Source organism: Lepisma saccharinum, chromosome 7 (genome assembly GCF_977018435.1).
Source record: "Lepisma saccharinum chromosome 7, izLepSacc3.1, whole genome shotgun sequence".
In the NCBI taxonomy this organism is placed as follows: domain Eukaryota; kingdom Metazoa; phylum Arthropoda; class Insecta; order Zygentoma; family Lepismatidae; genus Lepisma; species Lepisma saccharinum.
The window spans coordinates 29238555-29260123 of record NC_139235.1 but is presented as its reverse complement, the minus strand read 5'-3'; the positions used below and the strand labels follow the sequence as shown (position 1 = coordinate 29260123).

At 37.4% G+C, this 21569-nt stretch overlaps 2 protein-coding genes across 3 annotated transcripts in view; both read left to right on the top strand.

The window, feature by feature from the left end:
* Positions 1–21569, top strand: part of LOC145990167 (kelch domain-containing protein 3-like) — a 46626-nt gene that overhangs the window by 6301 nt on the left and 18756 nt on the right. For both annotated transcript variants that reach the window (XM_083125830.1, XM_083125831.1), the window contains exons 3-5: positions 7597–7767; positions 15428–15615; positions 17590–17803. In XM_083125830.1, the coding sequence (XP_082981956.1) occupies positions 7597–7767; positions 15428–15615; positions 17590–17803 (573 nt within the window). The remainder of the gene's footprint in view (positions 1–7596; positions 7768–15427; positions 15616–17589; positions 17804–21569) is intronic.
* LOC145990069 (uncharacterized) lies at positions 3908–7390 on the top strand. Its single transcript, XM_083125724.1, has 3 exons — positions 3908–4686; positions 4753–4931; positions 7385–7390. Exons 1-3 carry the CDS (start codon positions 3969–3971, stop codon positions 7388–7390), a joined length of 903 nt encoding a protein of 300 aa, XP_082981850.1. The 5' UTR covers positions 3908–3968.

Genomic DNA, 21569 nt, shown 5'->3' with positions numbered 1-21569 from the left:
AATTTTTTCAGAACACTTTCCTGGAATTTTTCACCAAATCAAAAATTCTGGATATCTGATAATTAAGTCAGTGTTATTCCTATCACAATGAGTAACGTATCGATAAAAAATATGCAAAGGTAGATAAAATGAATAATAATAATAAAGAAACGAAAACAGAAGGAAACAGAAAAGTGCTGAATACTTTTTACAACCGCATAACCAAGTATCAGCTCCGTATCATGAATCGCAAATCGGCGCACTTTATTTTTCGTTTCTGTTACTATGTCTGCTAGAGAAGGAAGGGGTGGGCCTACCTACATCCACAAGTTTCTTCTTTTCAGCAAAATCCTTGCTGGACAACGGCGTCTTCAACAAGTTCTCCACCCCACCGCACAATCACACTCATTTTATTCCATAATGCACTTCACTACTGTATCACACCACATCACAGGGACGACATTCCGCTTTTCAATAGATGGAATTCGCAAAAGCAATACCTCGAGACTTTAACAAACACACAGCAAGAACGGGGAAACAAAAAGAAACCAGATCCAAAATCGGTCACTGCTCAAAGCAGTGATCTTTCGGACTGTGAGGGGAATATCCCTTTCGGATATAAATAAATTCCCTCTCTTGCCTTAAAATTACCTATATTTAGTAAAAAAAAAAAAAAATACAATATAAAATATAAAAGAAATGCTCACAAATTGTAGGGATATATCCAGAAATTTCTATCAAAGGACATGTAAGTGCTTTCTTAGGATAGTATAAAAGCAAATCTAGCACCTAAAAGATCATACACAGGCTTTTCGTACGTTGTTCGAAGAGTGTTTGAATCACGGACTATGTAATTAATAATATTTGGTTCACATTTGACATGAAATTTGTAAAATTGGTTCAATCTTCAGTTTTCATTAACATTTATTTATTTATTTACTTATTTATTTCACTTTTTAGCTCAATTATTACCAGCTGAGTTCATACATAAACGGAAAACAGAGATCTTAATATGTCTAATGTTTATGCTCTCCTACAAGCGAAAAACAGAAACAACAAGAATTTAGCACATCAATGTGTATCTAATTTTCCCGTATCCCGCTCATTTCTAGGTTTCTCCTTTTCCCCCTTCCTGTTAGTTTTTTTGCTTCAGAATTCCCTGTTCCTGGAAAAAAAAACCTCCTTGAAGCACCACCGGCTCAAATTTCCTTTGCAGTCAACCATTCATACCCGACAACGCTGGAGCCCCTCCTCTTGCAGGACCTGTGTCTCGCTGGTGCGTATTTAGCATAATGGTGCTAAATCTCGCAAAAGTTTAAAAAGTCGTTTGTAAGTTGGAGATATAAATAAAACAATAGGTCCGCTTTTCGTTGTGGTTGAATTTTCTCAAACTTTTCACATAACGTGGAACCCATGCCGTTGGTTGAACCATTTGAATTTATATTTGTTTTTGTTATAAATTAATATTTATAATATGAAAATCCCAGAACAATTTAGTAGTATGTAGCATAATTTCGGAGTTTAAACGACACCATGGATGTCCAGAAGGGGCAAGGCAAGGAGACACTTCCTGAAAAATAAATGTCAACCATCTTCACACATACAATTTCATTTCAGTCACAAGGGCCTCCCCGATGGCGCAGTGGTAGCGTTGTTGCCTTGTAATCAAGGGGTCCCGGGTTCGATACCCGGTGGAGGCACAAGTGGTTCGGATCCCACTTTAAACTGTAGGTCCAGTCCCGATTAGCCTTACTGTGCATAAAGTGGACTTAAAACAACAAATCAATTCAATTCATTTCAGTCACATCAAATTGTTAATTATTGTAAGGGCGTTGCAGAAAAATGTTAACTTCAAATTGAATTAGTATATTTTGAGAAGGGAAATATACCTAGTTTACCCCAACCCCTGAAAAAGAATACTTTGCTTAATCCTCCCTGGTGGAAAGGAATACTGCGGACGTCCATGAAGAACACTTTTTCTAAACATGAGGTTTGCAACGCTGCTGTAAGCCTCTGCCCGTAGGTTTACACACCTAGGGTTTCGACGCGCTCTTCTCCCTATATTCCTTGCACTTCTCCTTCCAGATACGGTGGGAGACGGCAGGCACTGCTCCTTCGCAGTCAGAAATTTGTAAGGCAACATTCAGACGGCTTACAACTTTCCCAAAGCAAAAGGCGGGAGTTCTCACGTGCCATCTGGTGCTGAAGTGTTGCAATCTAACGAACAGGATCTCGAAGACTGGTATCGGGCCGAGTTGAACTTTGAAGTTTTTACGAATTTTGCCATATAATTACATACATTTTACTAGAACTAATAAAGTGTAAGCCCGGCTTACACGGCTTACATGGACGCTCCGCGCCTGATATATAGACATAAGTACAATTTTCACACGTGACCGCAGCTTTTTAATAGATTCGTGATTAGAAGGCCAAATTTAGTTAGTATACCAAATATTAACGAAATTAGAGACATTCTCTATATTCTACATTCATACCCAAATGAATGGCTTGTTTCTTAAGAAACAGGTTCCAGGAGTATGCAGTCTGCAATATTTGACAATTCTAATTTTATAACAATTGATGCAAGGCTATTAGACAGTCCATTGCTTTTAATTCATGTCCCGACTTTTTCCGTCTTGGCTCTGACACTACTTGCTGTAAAGGAAGACTCTTGGGCTACTACAGATATTGTACTGTTTATGTAGGACATTGTGCAGACTACTGTGTACATTTTGAAAATTGTCTGAATTTTTTTGAGTCAAAACTGTTGTTTTATACTCGACAAATAGAAATCCATTGATTACACAGGCCTGCGATGAAAAAAATACAAGGGAAGTGATAGGTGAACTTTATGTATTTTGTGGTGCTGAGTTAAAAGAAAATAAAGAAAAATGTCTATTACGTCACGTTTTCTTGAAAAATTTAATTGTACTTGGATTTGTATGAACATTTACCATTAATATGTTGTTTAGGCATGGAATATCTTTCCTCCCTGCCTGACCATCATTCTACCGTGGTGAAACAATACCCCTCGGTGACTCCCCCCATCGACGTCCCTCCCTCCCCGTCGCAATCGCTCTCGACCAATAGCGTCGCGCAAATCCTTACTCTGGTTCGCCGACTGTGCAGGAACGCTCGCTAAGCCAGCGTAATCGGCAGTCACCTTCCAGTTGTGTCGAGCTTTATCTGGATTGATCCTGAACGTGTTATTCGTAAGACTGAATTCTTGCGACTTGTCTGGAGGCAGCAGAAACGATATAAAACAGATGTCCTCATGAGGGACTCAGTTTATCGCTCTTTAACCCAGCAGATCATGTACTTACCATGTTCATAGTAAGATAAAAGATGTGGAAATTTGTAAGTTCGTCTCAATTTGTCTTTCATGTGTAGTGTCGTGCGTGCGCTGATACAGTGACAAGTGGAAACTGCATCACAAAAACAATTGTAACTGGTGTTTTCCTCTGTGCGTTTCGTGAACCATGGGTTCGAGTTCGAGACGTGAAAATGTGCCAGATGACTTTTGTTACATATGCGGCGAATATAGTGCTCTTAAACATCGCATGAGGAGCATTACAAACTATGTAAGAAAACTTTATCTTTCGTATTTTGGCATGAAACTCGGAGACCAGGACAAATCGTGTGCTCCTCATAAAGTGTGTGTGCAGTGTCTCAATGATCTACGCTTATGGCTCAATGGAAAGAAGACTGCTTTACGCTTTGGAATTCCTATGACATGGAGGGAGCCGAGGAACCACTGTGATGACTGTTACTTTTGTGCCTGCCATGTCCGTGGGTATAACCGAAAAAATCACAAGCTAATCTCTTATCCTGAGAACATTCTATCGGCCATACGCCCCGTTCCTCTTGGACCTGATGTGCCAGTGCCTTAAGGAACCATGTTTTATTGGTACAGGAATCGAGAAAAGGACTTTGTTCAGTACTTTGAGGAAGCGGAGAACCTGGTCTATTGTTCTGATGTTCCCGGATTGATGAGCAAATTTAATATCACCTACGATAAAGATCAATGGAGGCTGTTTATAGATTCATCGACAAGGAGCCTGAAAGCTGTCCTTCTTCATCACGGAAGCCAGTATGCATCTGTACCAGTTGCACACTCGGTACATTTACAAGAACGCTATGAAAACCTGGCTCTCGTCCTCAACAAAATAAAATATGCCGACCACAGTTGGACCATTTGCGGTGATTTGAAAGTTATCTCCATGCTTCTTGGTCAACAAGGTGGATATACAAAGTTCCCATGCTTCATTTGTGAGTGGGACAGCCGTGCAAAGACTCAACATTGGGTCAAGAAAGAATGGGCTAAAAGACAAAATCTTGAACCAGGCACCAAGAATGTGATTCGGAACAGCTTAGTTGACCCAAAAAAAGTATTGTTACCCCCGTTGCATATCAAATTAGGTGTAATGAAGCAATTTGTCAAGGCTATTCCAAAAGATGGCGATTGTTTCAAATACCTGTGCAAAAAGTTTCCAGGTTTATCTGCAGCCAGGTTGACAGAGGGAATCTTTGTTGGTCTAGATATCCGCAAGCTCATGAAGGATAAAGACTTTGAGACTAGCATGACAACAAAGGAGAGAGAAGCTTGGGTTGCCTTCAAAGATGTGGTCAGTAAATTTCTGGGGAATTACAAGGATCCTGACTATAAAGCAATTGTTATGAATATGCTGGACAAATTTCAAGCGTTGGGTTGCTCCATGAGTGTCAAACTACATTTCCTTCACTCACATTTGGACTATTTCCCCGAAAATTTAGGAGCAGTCAGCGAAGAACAGGGTGAAAGGTTCCACCAAGATATTAAAGATATGGAGCGCAAATATCAAGGACGATGGGACAAGAACATGCTCGCCGACTACTGTTGGATGTTAACACGAGAGAGGCCTGAGATTGCATATAAAAGAAGAACGTCAAAAAGAAGTTTCAAAGGCAAAAGGGTACGTACGTAAATATAAACTTTGTTTGTGTTTGGTTTTGTTGTTTGTTCAGTTCACAATTTGTGTCAAACGTTCATGTACACATACATTGCTCCTCGTGGTCAATCGTCTATTTTATGTATGTTACCGTAATAAACACAAATGAACATAATACGTTATTGTTTTTTTTGTAGAAACTTCACCATAATGGGATGTAAAAAGTGTAAACGCAAGGGAAGTTTGTGTTTTTCTCTCGACCAGAGGCGGCTTGTGCGATCTGGCAACAGTGGTTTTCTTCCATTTAAACATATAAAAAAATAAAATCAGTTGCCAATAAATCAATTTGCATCACCAAGCATCGATTTTACATAGATTTAAATGGATCAAAACCACTGTTGCCAGATAATGCATGCAAAATTGTTCGCGAAAATTCCTTTTCACTTAGGATTTTAGCAAAAATATTGATATCGATTTTACAAAAAATCCTGACGTGATGGAAAAAAATGGAGGTCATTTTCGAAATCAGCACACCCAAGAACATAAAACTCAGCAAACACGTCTCTTGTATTTTTCAACAACTTCAATTTCGCAGGCCTGTGTTATTGAATGGTTTATTCAATTACAGTGTCACTTATGTTTAACATTAATTTGCATAAAGGGGAATTGTGTATACTCTTTACATTATGGAACAAAGATTCCTCAATGACCATAACCAACCATATGGGGGGGGGGGGGGCATTTAGCTCACCACCCGAACTGCAAGGTCTGGTCCCTTTCTTTTCTGAGTTGCCTTCCTGTTCATTTCCATGCTTAGCGAAAGTTACAGAAGAGTGCCGTACTGAGCACGTTGATTGCTGGCACTATTGCTTTGTCATTGTAGTGGAGAATGGATCGCTCGCTTTTGCACTGCAAGTTGTTTTTTTCACAATAAATTAATGGCATTTTGCTGTCTCTTACACCATGGATATCCATAGGATTTTTTCTCGAGGTGTCACAAACAAGGGATGTTGAGCGATGAAGCTAAAAAAAAAACGTAGCTATTAGCCTGAATATATTCATACAGGGTGTTTCCAGGTGGATGATATAATAAACTTTCAGGGATGTTGGAGGAGGGCACATGTATAAATTTGAGATAAGGAACCCTTGTCCGGAAACTACTTAGTCTAAAGTTATAAGTGAAAATCGGTGTATAAGGATGTAATACTTTTATTACCTACGACTTAAGTCTAAAGTTATAAGCGAAAATCGGTGTATGAGGATGTAATACTTTTATTACCTGTACAAGTTTCACAAGCTGCTACATTCACAACAGTTGTTCAAAATGGCATCCCCCAGCTTCGATGCAGGCATGACATTGTCACACAAAGTTCTGGCGTACCTGTTGGAACAACCCGGGGTCGTTCGAACAATGTCACAGGCAGCGAGAATTGTTGCCAGGAGATCCTCTTCAGTCTCGACAGGTGTCGTACACAAAACTTTTCACAAGACCCCACAAGAAGAAATCAAGTGGGGTCAGATCAGGTGACCGAGCTGGCCACGGAACAGGAACCCCTCTTGCTATCTGTTCCTTTCAACTTGTAAACACAGACTGCAGTCGACCAACCTTCACATCGGGACTGACCATGTCTGAGACGTACACATCATGCCATCTGCAGTGCAGTAGTGGAGTTTCCTGTCCCCACCCCTCATGATTGTGTATGAGACTGAATGGGATCTCCTGGCAACAATTCTCGCTGTCTGTGACATTGTTCGAACAACCCCGGGGTTGTTCCAATGGGTATGCCAGAACTTTGTGCGACGATGTGATGCCTGCAGCAAAGCTGGGGGATGTCACTTTGAACAACTGTTGTGAATGTAGCAGCTTGTGAAACTTGTGCAGGTAATAAAAGTATTACATCTTCATACACCGATTCTCGCTTATAACTTTCGACTAAGTCGTTTCCGGACCAGGGTTCCTTAACTAAAATTGATACATGTGCCCTTCTCCATCATCCCTGAAAGTTTGTATCGTCAGCCCGGAAACACCCTGTATGTGCCTGTTAGTTATCTGGATATTAGAAATATTCAGATATCTGTATTTCCATGTAATAGACTTTGTCTTTATGAACCTCCTGCAAAAGTAAGCATTATTGTAGAATTTTTTTTCGCTGTTGCCAGATTGAAAATTCAAAATTCTGAGAAGAAATGTAGCTGTAGCAAAAATTTTCGCTACAGCTACAATTTTCAAAATGTAGTGCCACTACAGCTACAGCTTCAAATCTTGTAGTTAACTACAGTAGCGCTGCTACAAGTAGTGTGCTACTTCCGACCACTGCCAATGTCATTATTGAACACATGCATTTTCTTGTCTGTCTTCTTGTGGAATGTTTTCTTTGATATTTTTTGTGGTAACCATTTCTTTCATAGAAGTTAGTTGGAAGAGAGAGGCAGATTCTATGTTCCAATTTTTGTGAGTATATTTCCAACTGTTCCAGTCATGAAGGACACTTCCCTCATCACAAACATATGCAACTGTGGAAGTACTCCCCGAAACAAATACATACAATGAAACAAGAGCCAAACGTTCCTATGTATGATGTAGGAAAAGGGTAAAACTTGTATTCTTTTTATAATGAAGAATATTTACCTATCACAAAATTTTTAGCTCTTGTGAACATGAAATTAATGTGTGCATTTACAATTTCAGTTAATTACCGTTGGATAGCACTTCCAATACCAAGATCTGATGAAAAACAAATCTACTGTGTACCATACCAGAGATATGGCCACACTGCTGTTGCTTATGGAGACAAAATCTACGTTTGGGGAGGCAGAAATGATGAGGCAGCATGCAACATTCTCTTCTGTTTTGACACAGGTATGTTGTCGCACACAGTTGGCAGTTAAAATCAAATCCAGAGCTCACTTTTGTGTACACCTTGTATTGAATTCTAAATTATGTTTTGTATATTATTATGAACTAGGCAGATACCAATAAACTACTGATATAAAATTAACTAATAATCAATATTCTACTCAGTGGCGTATCCTGGATTTTCATAAAGGGCATGCTGTACACAATTTTTTTAAAACATATATATTATGGAATGGGGGATAGCATTATATGTATTCAATAGTTGACAATTTGCACATTAACATTAGTAAATATTGCATAACGTTTAAAGTAATGAAATATGGATAATAAAGTTAACTCGCCAGGTTTGATGTCTGACGTGGAAGTCTTCATAAAATTATAAAATCACTTGATATTTATAAACAGTTTATATTTACATTGGAGGTTCACAATTTAGGTTTATTTTGCTTATGCAAATAACATTATAGTAGAGGCCTAAATTACAATCAGATATTCATGAACAAAAGACCAGACTTAATTAAAATAATTTAATGTAAATTCTGCTCTTCTGTTTTGAGTGGTAAATTCCCTTATAACATCTTCGTAAAATGAGGGCAATGCTTTAATTTTCAGAAGCAGCTCTTTTTCAATGGATAATATAGCAAGCGCACTTAATCTTTCTTATGATTGGGTTGCTCTAATATAATTATTAATTCTTCTTAATGCTGAAAAAGATCGTTACACTGATGCAGTTGAAGCTGGTATTGACAAAATGAGTGTAGTCAACGTGTAAGTTTCACTCATAATGTTATGAATATTGTTTGTGTTCATATATGGTACTAGTTCAAACTCGGGGGAAGAATAGAGAGCAATCAACTCAATCTTTAGCTTTACAAAGTCAAATAATAATAATAATCCTGTATCACACCCTCTGTTTCATTTTACGTCATTTTTTAAAAAATATTTCTGGAAAATACTGCACTAAGCCATGTGGAACTTTGAAAGAGGCCCAGAAATAAAAATAAACCAAACTTTAAACTAAATGTGCATTGCACTGTACCTCCAAGGAACATGTTCCAACTGAGACCAAATGAGTCATTTGTTCATGAGCAGCAGATAAAGTAGTAAATTGTCCATGGTCAGTGGCGTATGCTGGTTCTAACGAGTGGGTAATCTCCGACCCTTGATCATCAAACTCCAAAAGTTTCCGTGCAATTTATGTCAGGATCCATATTGGATTTAGGAATATTGTGTCGGAATGTTTGTCTTTTTGCTACGACCACAATCAATTAATTCTCGTTATTGCAGTTTAATATACGTGTAGAATTTCAAATAATAAAACAAGACAGTATTATAAAGCTATAAAAAAACAAGCTGTGAAATATAAAATGAAAGACGTGCACTAGTGAAATATAAACCCGCAATATTAATTTAAGTGCAAATTTCAACTTACTCCAGGACCCGATTACTTGTGCCGTACCACATCCAAAGCATGCTGTTTGTCCAGTTGCACGTCAATACGTGTCTGTGCAAAAGATTGCAGCTTAACAAAGGGAGTTTTGTGACTTTTGGATTTTTCATGTTTGACACAAGCGTTGCAAAGATTACAGTATCTGCCACGCGTCCATACATTCTTTTCAGCCCCGAAAAGTAAGCACGACCAACAAAAAAGCAAAGCTTATTAACACTTATACTTCCTGTCAACTATGGTGTTTTGTCATAATTTGCTTGCGAAAATGCCTCACATATTCGTGATTTTTGTCTTTGTGTGTAGAAATAAGTTCAAGCGATGACACTGACCTACATGTATTAACAATTTGCAACTTCTCCTGAAAAGATCTTGTTCCAAAAGGTTTCACGAGCAAATCTTGAATCACATCCATTACCCTTTAACACAGCACTATCACGACAAACACTAACACCTAAATAAATAATAAACACGAAGCATAGCACGAAGCCAACGACTACACGCATTTAGTTTCACGTGCCAAACTTCTGTTGTTGTGTTCCTGGCTCAGAATGAAATTCCCTATGAATGATAAAAACAAATCCCTTTCCGAGCTCAAAATGACAGGTTTTAAAAGTTCGAATCATTGCAGGCCAGAGCCAGAATTTTATTTCGGGATGGGGATCATCCCTTATTAGCAGCCGCCACATAAAGTTGAAACAGTGGGGTTAGAAGTCCTGAAGATGAATCTCAGATTATTACAACGTATTATGCAAGGTGTTTAATCCTGCTTATGAAGTAAAATTAATTACCACTATACACTTTTTAAATGAGATATTTGTAGGATTTCGGGGAGGGGGGTTTCAGCCCCCCCGAGTCTTCCACCTGGCTACGTGCCTGATGTGTTTTTCGTTTTATGTTTAATTCGTTCATCTTCATCACTATTAATCTAAAGAGGCGGAATGTAGCAACTTAAATTAACTAATATATATATATATATAATTTATTTTTGATATCTTTCCCTTTAAAAAATATTCAGTTCCATGAAAGAAGTATTCTCGCTGCTTTTGAAGATTAGAGAGGAGAAACAATCACTATTTTTGTAAATACAAGGATTGGGGAAGTCAGCATATAGGTGCTTTAATTGCTTAAGCTTTGAATTTTAATTTACTTTGCTTCATCTTCAATATTTAAGCTTTTTCCTTTTGATAAATTTATGTTCAAGTAACAGAAATCAGCAAGACAGAAGCAAATGTAAAGTGAAAATTAGCGTAGTATTGGTTTGCCCATGTTATTCAATTTTCCTGTTCTTCGCACTCTACCGGGTATGTTTTTCCTAGTTCAGCGGAGGGAACGGAAAAGGCTCTGAAGTTTGAGAGTGCGACCGGTGGACTCTCACAAGAAAGAGGTTACCCTGGGCATGGAATCACCATGCCTGAGAAGCAGTGTTTCCTCCCCCTATTTCCTCTCTCCTCCCTCCTCACCAAGGGTTGTAAGGGAAGCGGGAGGAATGACGTCAGGGTGAGATTCCCTGAAGTCATTCCACCGGCTGGATAAAGGTTCCCGGACATTCAGCGGCAAACGGCTGGAATCATTCGCATGCTGGAAGCAAAGAAATGTATGCATCGAAATTGGTTTGGAAGAATATTGCGAAGAAATGTGTGTATATATATATATATATATTTTTTTTTTTAAAAAAAAAAATACAGCTGGGTCATCTGCGATTACCTAGATGACACAGAGTATATGCCGCTGTCCATGGTATACCTCTGTGGCAGAAAAGAAAGTCCACAAATATAATGCCTCGAATCTTGACAGAATAGTTGGCTTAACATTTCATCTGATCCTTTACGCAATGCAGAGATGTTTGATAGGGTCATTACCAGTGATGGAATCTTTCTTCATTATGACTTGAAGGCATGAGTTTATATATCATTCTGAAAATAGGGTTAATAGAGCTCTGGTATCTGTAGGTTAATATGGTACAGTTCCATTCAGGCGTGGATCCACGGGGAGGGCTATAGGGGCAGTTGTCCCTCCCAACTGCCAGGTTTTTGGATATAATATTATGCCTAATATTTTTAAAGACTTTTGTGTCTTTAATCACTGAGTTTAAGAGATTCGAGAATGATTTCTAGTGTTCTACTTATGCCCACCTTATACTCAGATAGTCTAGTCTGAACTGAACCTGCAGCTTAAATTTAGATCCGAAACACTATGCAATGCACCTCTAAAATGGATCAAACCCGAGACCTCTTGAGAGAATAGGTTTTTGTTTTCTTTGTTTATTCACTTAACTCCTCATATCTGATCATCCAGCTTACTGTGGCGATGGAATGATAACAACATGCAATAATAACCATTTATTCCAGCCTTTCATCCCTATTTTTGCAAAACAATACTCTAATCTCTAGAAGGTGAAAGTCCTCTTTGCAGTATTATACGAGGGGCATGTAAAAAAAAAAGGGCTGATTGGTTATTACTAGAGGCATGCATATATCGTTTTTTGACGAAAACACGAAATGTGAAATAACACATTCTAATGTTAATTTTTTCATGTTTCTGAAAGGTGTGAGGTGCATTTTCCTACCCTGTTTTGTCACGAAATGATGCGAAATGAACTGGAAAATGCGAAATAGACTCTTAAACACGAAATTTTCTGTTTATATACCGACGCGACACTTTCTGAAGTCTGAAGTATCCTCCGAGTTATGCAATTCACGGAAAATTGATTAATTCTGCTGTAAATATTTGAGAAGCAAAAATGGACTCCTTTATACAGGAATAAACTCAATATTCTGGTAATGACTTAATGTGCTATTAGAAGGGATATGTTTATTTTGTGTAATAGTGCAGTTTTTAAATCAAATTTGGGATTATATCAACATTTTTTTAAAACCAAAATGTCATTTTATCTGGTGCTTTTTCATCGCTATAACAACGAAATTTCATTTTATTTACTGTTTTTGAACTTGAAATTGACTCCGATTTTGTACCAAAATGTTGTTTTTTATTTACCAAAAATATGTGCTTCTAGTTATTACAGAATAAAATTAAGCGAGAAAATTCTTATTTTGATGCTATACAAGTGCATATCCTGGCTATTTTTCTACAGTCACCATGACGCTCCAAGCAGTTTTGGTACCATGGATCAAGTTTACGTAGACCCTCTGCAACAAATCTGCCACCTGGGGTGTAAGGGGTGACCGACCTTCCACGTAGTACACCCAAATGTCAACCGCACTTCCACATTAGTACACCCTGGACTGAAGACTAACGAGGCTCTGGCGACTGGCCCCATGGCCAGTATAATTTTGTTTGTGATGTCCTTTGTTTTGCCCTTATTTGTGCTGAGTGCCCGTTTACAGCCTCAGCTTTTAACAGAAGTCAGAACATTTTAAGATTTTTAATTATGCAACGTTAGAGTTGTTCTTTGTAATGATAAGGGGGCTGGCCCCCGTATAATGTGACGGGAGCAAAATAGCCTAAGTGCTGACGCTCCCACAATTTTAAAATCAAATTCAAATTCAAAATTCAAAAAATCTGCCACCTGGGATCTCAGCCAGTCGAGAACCGATGTCTTGAGAACCACTATTATCGAAACGTTGCGAAACAAGTCATTTTTTGAGGTGAAGGAACGGGAAGTAATCACTTGGTGCAAGATCGGGACTGTATGGTGGGTGATTAAAACGTTCCCATCGGAATTTTTGAATTATCGCAACGGTACGGTCACCTGTGTGTGGGTGGGTGTTGTCATGAATAAGCAAAATTCCAGACCGTTAACATTCCTCTTTGCCGGTTTTGGATGGCACATCGCAGATTAGCCAGTGTTTGGCAATACACATCTGCTGTGATGGTTCGTCCCGGTTCCACAAATTCCACGAGGATTACACCTTTTTGGTTCCAAAACACGGTTGCCATGATTTTGCGATGTGATGGTGTTTGCTTGAATTTCTTCAGTTTCGGTGAACCGGAGTGATACCATTGCATAGATTGCTGATTCAACTCACCAGTGACATACGATATCCAGGTTTCGTCTCCAGTCACTATGTGAGAAAACAAGTCATCCCCATCCTTCTCCCAGCGGGCCAAAAAATCACGTGCTGATTTCATTCTTTCATCTTTATGAGTGTTTGTAAACATTTTTGGCACCCACCTCGCACACAGTTTGTGACACAGTTTCCGACCCAGATTGTCCGTTACAATTCGGTGCAATGTTTTATCACACACTTCAGGAAACTCCTTGCCTAGATCAGTAATGGTGAAACGGCGATTGGATCGCACTTTCTACATGTTGCACAAGGTCATCCGTCTGAACACTAGGCCTGCCGCTCTGCTCGTCGTCATGAACATTTGAACGTCCTTCCCAAAAAGCACGACACCATTGTCTTACCTTTCCTTCACTCATTACTGTTGGTCCGTAAATGGCACACAATTCCCGATGAATGTCAGCTGCACTCAGCCCTTTGGCGTTGAGAAATCTAATCTGCACTCAGCCCTTTGGCGTTGAGAAATCTAATCACCGACCTCATGTCGCATTTGGTGGGATTTTCTATTACAGCAGCCATTTCAACTTCCTGCTACTCTCACGTATGCACCTCCACACTGAGAAATATACCTCTGTTGCAGGCACAGAATTCTAAAGCATGCCTCCGTGCACGTGCAGCTTTGTCAGTGTTGCCAGTCCGAAGTAAAAAAATATCTGCCCTTTTTTTTTGACATGTGCCTCGTATATTGTTTATATAAAACAGTGCAAGAGTAGTTTAGAAATGGTTCTCGGTGACGTGAGGAACTCTACTGAAATTTGCTCCGCCCAACTGTAACTTCTGGAGATCCACCTCTGGTTCCAATTGAATATAAATCCAAATGAATTTGAAATGAGAAATTTCAAGAATTGTTATCAGTTGAAAATGGCATTGGCTTAGGCCCATGAGAAATGTAAATGTCCACCTCACAGGTTATCTAGTGTCCAGGATATTACCAGTCGCTATTATTTTGAGCTCATAATGTCTGATACTGTTTTCAACTGGAATCACCTTGGTCCTTGATCTAGTGTATTTTCGTTTCCCACAAAAATGATTCATTAACCTTTAGACACCGGACCTCTCGCACACATGTATTCTCGATGGATCCAGTACCTTTTCAAGCACGTGCTTTACAAACTTGCTGCGAAATGCAAAAAACTGAGCTTGTTAATAATAGTAACAATGAATGTATTGTTTTGTAATTCGAGTATATAATACCTTTAGACATAAACGAATGAACAAAAAGACAGAACTGAAATATAGTGTATAGTTTTCAAGAAATGGCACGTTAATTGCTGCCATGTGCTAACACGAGTTCAGGCCAAATTTTGACAATCAGGCCTTTGCTCCCGCATCCCCCCCCCCCCTTGAATCCTTAATTGTTGGATGTTGCTTAAAGTGTCGCTTTTTACTCCTTCTTGCTTGTAGAATTTTATTATTTTCTAAAAGATGCACTAATTTAGAAGTTATAGCCACTTTTATAAATCTATCCCATAATAATATAGTGGTAACGAAGGGGAAATAAGAACTTTTTCAAACTTTGCTTGTTAATAGTGGTAACAACGGATATATTGTTTTGTAATTTGAGTATGTCATACCTTCATATGTGTACTAAAAACCAAAGATGACTGAACTGAAATATCATTTATAGTTTTCAAGAAATGACACACTGACCATCCATCCTCAACGAGTATACATGTAGCAGTCGAACCTTCGACCATTCGGATGCTAGATGTTAATATCTGATAATGTTATTGATGGTCCTCCTCCGTGGCCATGGGGTCTGTGCTGTGCTTTGGGTTCCGACTGCGGATGGCATAGGTTTGAGTCCACCTGGGTTCAATCTCTGGGCTCTCGGCCTGTGTATAGGGACGGTGGCAACCCACCATCGTGAGAAAAATTGGGGAACTATGAGTGAGTAGCGTAACCCAGTCTCGGAAATCTCCTATAATGGCTGGGGGTGTTCGACGTGCTGACCCCACGTCACACCATTACCGGTTGAAGATCTTTACACCTCTAGGTAGGATTGTGGGAGGGAGACTGGCAGTCGCGAGATTATTACTATTGTTATTAATGTTATTGATGGATATAAATTTAGCCCTGACTTTAAAAATGTATTTTCCTTTTTCACAATATTATTCCATCAATCTCTGATAATGTTATTGACCAGTATTAGACTTGGCCCTGGTTTTAATATTTTCCTTTTCCACAGTAACATTGCATTGGAGCCGTCCAGAAGTTCATGGGATGATTCCAGGAGCACGCGACGGCCATTCAGCATGTATTATCAACAATTGTATGTATATATTTGGAGGTTTCGAAGAGGAGATAGACAGGTTTTCACAAGATGTGCACATGTTAGATCTACGGACAATGACATGGCGTTATGTTGTCACACAGGTAAACTATTCTTGTATGATACCCCTTTGTCTCCTTATTACTGTGTACTGCACTGCAGTGCTATTAAACCGTTTCAGGTTATATGAAGTCTGAAGCATTAAATTTTACATGCATTAATAAATCTATTTTCTTAATTTCCAACTATACCTATATATATACCTTAAGAAAAAGGGGGAAAAAAGGTCAAGAAAAAGTTAAGAATTTGGGATTTGTTATTTTGGTAGACACCCTGCTACAGCACCACAGGTCCCAGGTTAGAATCTCGGTCTGGGCATGGGTGTTCTTTGTGAGTGTCTCTTCATCAATTTCATCGTGTCATCACTCATCCTCATTTTTGCAATTAGCTTGAAGTGGCAGAACCACAATTTCTTGCAGATTAGTCTACTTACTAAAATTCATAAAAAAATTTTAAAAAAACTTGCTCATAATGTGTGGCAATTAGGGGTCAAGCAGGAGATGTCAATTTTCAAAATTATCTGAAATTTATGATTTTCTAAAATTTGTTGCATTTGTCCATTTTCATACTTCTCTGTAAATGACGCAAGAAGCAATTTTCCAGAATTTTTGTTTTCTGTACAACGGCTACACTGTTCTTCCTTTCATTGTTATTTTTCCCTCAAGTAGTGTCTGCCTATTTTCAACGTGACTGTACGGTTGTTGTAATATACCACTGCTACATACTACATTTTTTTTTGTTCACTTTGGTCTATTGTGGTAGCCATACGAGGGTGCCGAAGATGAATTTTTGTTTAAAAATTCTATTTTCTTCCTTTTTCAACTTTTATAATTTGGATAAATTTTGTTTAGACTAAGAGTTAGTCATTCTGAAATAGAAACAAAACTGATTTCAACTCTCTACGATAATTAGTTCTCTTCCTGGTTGCCTTCTTTTTTGTACATCGTGGCAAGTTTGAAAAGCTCACGTGTGAAAAGTTTGCTTCCAGAGAGGGTATCGTTCCGGAGAAGCTCCTGTCCATTAAATGTTAACCTATTATTTAGTGTTGTTTTACGTGCACATATAACACATTGATTGTAATTATTTTACAACTTGTATTATGTATATATTCTATAGTTTGTCAAAATAATAAAACATTTAATGTACACAGTTATGTTACGTTATGACATGACTGTTCAGCTTGATTTCAGGCAATACTGAATGCATTGATTATTCTTTAGGGTCAAATCATATTTGTTTCTACATTCAAAATCATCCAGGTACTATTCATTCCAAATTAATAAATTTTCTTACAACTTTTGTAATTAATTTTTAATCTCTTTTTAAAACTGTAACCTTTTTTTTTTAAAAAATGACACAATTCCAATTTTAAGAATGCAATATTTATGATTCTGTTGCTCCAGAATTTTTAAAATTTTTACACATTTAATTAGAGGTATTGAAAAAAAGATTATAGTAGTATCCTAACATTGAAACTGACATTTTCAAAATGTGTTTGTTAAAAACAGTAACAATAAATACAGTGGAACCTCGATTATATGTTTTTCAGGGGACCAAGCTGAAAGAACTTAAAATGCGGGAAAATGTAAAATCGGGGAAAATTTTATAACATTTTGCTATGTTGGGACAATGAAGATTAAATGTATAATGCGGGGAAATGTAAAATCGGGGTTCCAGTGTTTATGTTTTGTCATTAAATTCATATTTGTATAAATGAACAATAATAGACAGAACTGAATTATAATCTGTAGTTTTCAATTAATTACATATTAATTGTTTCCAAGTGGTAATGTTTTCGTTTGAAACCAGCTGTCTTGGAAAGGTCAAGCATTACAATAAACACATTTACAATAATGTATTAGTATGATGTTTAATTTTTCTCTGGCATATTTATGACATCAACAACAAGTGGCATAAAATATCACATTTTCAGCAATATGTCAAATGAAAGATATGTACATGTAACATTATCATAGTCATCATGCAATTCTCTAACACGTTTTTAATCTTCTCAATAGGGTGAACCTCCGTCATATCGGGATTTTCATTCTGCAACTCCTATCGGATCAAAAATGTATGTGTTTGGAGGTCGTGGTGACGTTCATGGACCTTATCATTCGCAAGAGGAAGTCTATTGTAATGAAATAATGTATTTGGATACTGTTACGAACAGGTGGCATCGCCCAGTAACTACGGGATTTACACCTGTTGGAAGAAGAAGTCATTCTGCATGTAAGTTTGCCAGGATTTACATAATCCTTGGTTACATAGTAGTAGAGTAACTAATGCTAATTACTTGACTCAATCTAACTCTTCTTTAGCAAGTTGCTGTTACATGTAGCAGTACATGTTTATAATTACATATGAACAGGCTCTCTAATTACTGCATGCTTATGTGAGTATGTTATGGTGGTCATCGTTTGGTGCTCTTATAAAAATATATAAATAACTTACGTGAGTGAGTTGGAATGTTTCAGAACTACGTTTCGGAAGTCTGTACTACTTCCTTCATCAGGTAATAAAATAAAAAACTTTAGGTGCCAAACATGGTACCACGTTGTTAAATCGTAAGTTGAGGATTTAGGTTGAGGATAGAAAAGGTAAAAAAACTTACGGTGACAGCATAAAAACTCCGATGGAAGTCTTCGCTGGTTAAAAATTCCCTATGTTAAAAACAACAACTAAAACAAATAAATATCCAAGACCTATTACAGTCCCCTAGTGACTTCCTTCAGTGTTGGGTAGAACACATGGACTGTGAGCGCTCCTATCCTGCGTGGAAGGTGAAATTTCCCCTCCAGCATTCCCGTCTTATGATCGTATACGTCACCATTCCAAGGTGAACTCCCTCTCTTCTTCGACGGCCTTCACAACCTCGGGAGTGACATGAAAACCCATTTTAGTGTCGGTATTTACCGCTTTATTCCACTTTTTAAGAAAAGCGATCCACCCTTCCTCCAGATTACCATCATCTCTGTTAAGCTTATTCCTTTTTCCCATGCATATAAATGCTTCATAAACGTTCCTGTTTAATTTATTCTCCTCTTTCCTAATTACTTCCCTTTTTATAATCCTATGTCCACTCATTATGATATGTTCGGATAGGCCTGTTTTAGGTACCCCTTCCTTAATATCTTTATCATGTTCGTCCCATCTAGTGTGCATGTTTCTCCCCGTCTGCCCTACACATTCATTCCCGCATGGTGCTCTTAGCATTATAATTATTAGGGACTGGATTTTAAGGGGCAAAATTATGGTTGGGAATGTGCAAAAGAAGTTCTGAAAATGCTTTCAAAAGGTGCAAAAAAAGATGCTGATAAAATGCCTTTATTTAGGCCTAAAGCAGTTACATTAACATTCTTTATTCAACACTCTAGTAAATAACATATTTAGTTACATAAAGTTACACAAAGTAACTTGCATTTAGGAAGTAAACGTGGCATTTACTGAGTTTCAATCAACTTGTTATACTGGATTACACTTAACATTTCCATGTATTTGAATGTAAGTTGCTGACGCTTTGAGCTCAGCGACTTACGTTATCTTGGGTACTATTAGCGCTGTGATGATTATATTATACCATTTCATAGCTCTCGTTCTGCTCTACAAAATGAGACTAGGATATTATGTAACTGCTCAAGAAGAGTGAAAATTGTTTATTTTTCTGTCCAATGTTTTAACAAAACATAAAAGAAAAGGAAGGAAAAAGATGCTGAACCATCAAAAAGGCATAAAAAGGGAATAAATGTGCTAATCTCACAAAAAGGTGCAACAAAGTGTGTTAATTTTACTTGATTTCATGTCCTAAAATACATACATCAAACAATCGGTATGAAAACAGCTATATTTTTGGAAAGGTGATGCACCTTAAAATCCATTCCGTAATAATTATACTTCTGTCTGCTTCATGCTTTATGCGATTATGATGAGGGGCACTCAAGTCAAAATGGAACTTTTGATTTTTCAGGAACACACATTCATGTGTGTTCCACTATGTGTATTCCCAGCATTTTGCTAATGCTTGGGTATCAGCATGATAGAACGGTTTCTCAGTACACCAGAGCAATGGTTCACCTCTTCGTCACTGCCCAAAATGTTGGCCTCCAAGGAACTCCTTTAACCCTTAATGACCATTTAATGCTAATGCTGTATGTATATGTCACATTTGGCATTTGGCATTTTAGTCTTGCGGAACATACTGCAACTCAGGTAAGGTTCAGAGATGACTTTTGAGTGCTACGTAGGCCTGAGGCATCATCCAATTAGTAATTAGTAAAGTTTAATTTGATTCTGGCTGTATTTGTATGTGGGATGGATTTCCTGCCAAAAACTTTAGAAATCATCTTTTCTCCTAAAGTATCAGGAGCAAGCATGCAATTTACGAGAATGGAGTACCCCAGGCTTGTAGCCTAATCTCTACTGAACAAAACAAGGTAAAATTTATTACTCTAGCATCCGTGGTTACAGAGAGATACATTTTTATTTAAAACCTTCCATAATTTTCAACTTAGCTTGAAAACGCTCAGCGTTGGGGTCATATCTGGAAATATCAGCCTTGGCTTATAAGGGTAAACCAGGGTTTTTGTTGATTTTTTATTTAACCCTCCATCATCCATGCCCTTGTAGTAGCACAAATGTCCCACACACGTCAAAAGCTACTTTATTTAGAGGAATTATTGATGCAAATTGATGTTGAATTCCCATAGTCCTTACTGGAAATCAGGCGATATATATATATGAATGCAAACAGTCCATTTTGGACATTTTTTATTAACTAAACTAAATCTATATAAACTATAAGAATAGAGAAAATATCCCATGGAATTACAGTCTTATATCCTTGAAGCAAATGCACCAAAATATTATTCCAAGAGAGTCATTAAAATTTTGCCGTATAATAAAGGTACTAAAAATTAACTCACCATTCACAATATTTTCAACGTATTTTTCAAAAATGTTCAACGTATTCTTCAAAACGAATTGAAATCGTACAACATACATGTATATAGACTTAGAAAAGAACTATTTCTTCAATATTCTCTGTCAAAATCTTACTGAATCGCAGAAAAAGCAATCAAATAAGTAAAACAACTCAAAAAACTTACAAAATATGAAAATGTTCAAATCTCAATACGTTTTTCCTACTTTTACAAGATATATGTAAGAAAAGACATGCTGACTGAAATAAAAGAGACCAAATGTTGTCACTTTTCAATATCGTAATTTTGAGAACTGTCATTTTGTATGGGTACTGCAATGGTTTCTGCATACAATTAATTTGAATTCCGAACAACATACCGTCGATATATTATTTTTTTTCTGCCAAATTCATGGCTGGCGTGCTATGATTTAAAGTAGGAAACGTTCCCGTGCACAGTACTGAGTGCCGCCTAAGGGGGTACTGGTCACTTCAGAAGCGTGTAAACAACTGAAAGGATGCCAGAAAAAAGATGCGAACACCACTATGTTTTTGTGGGAATAGTGTAGATAGTTACCTAGTTCTTTCCCGACCATTATTGCGCTGGTAAGGAAAAATAATTGAAAATTTTAGAAAGGGCAGGTTACGGAGGGTTAAATCTGATTTTTTTGATTTAGCTAAATCGATTTTTTAAATATTTTTTTTTTAAAAAAAGATAAAAATTGCATGTTTGCTTTTTGGCACCATACTTATAGATAGATGTTTTTTATGGAAAGGCTAAATGGCCCTGTATTGAACAGTTTGATTAAACCAAATAAAATATATACGTAAATATACAATTTTCTCTTTCTGATACTGTACCTACTATGGAATGTTTGTCGAGTGTGTTAATGAAACTAATAATAATTTCAGTAACTCTTCTTCCAGTGAAAATACAACATTCTGGATGTACTCTGTAATTGTAACTTAAAATATTAACTTAAATATTTTTATAGTCTTTGCAGCTGAATTTTGAAAATATTCAGCTGCCATGCTTATTTACAGTTTAGTGATAATGACACTATTTATTGTTAAACATAA

Coding starts and splice junctions, on each gene's coding strand:
- LOC145990069 (XM_083125724.1), top strand. CDS start 3,969: ATGAGCAAATTTAATATCACCTACGATAAAGATCAATGGAGGCTGTTT. Junction 4,687..4,752: donor GGACAAATTTCAAGCGTTGG/GTTGCTCCATGA, acceptor CCGAAAATTTAG/GAGCAGTCAGCGAAGAACAG.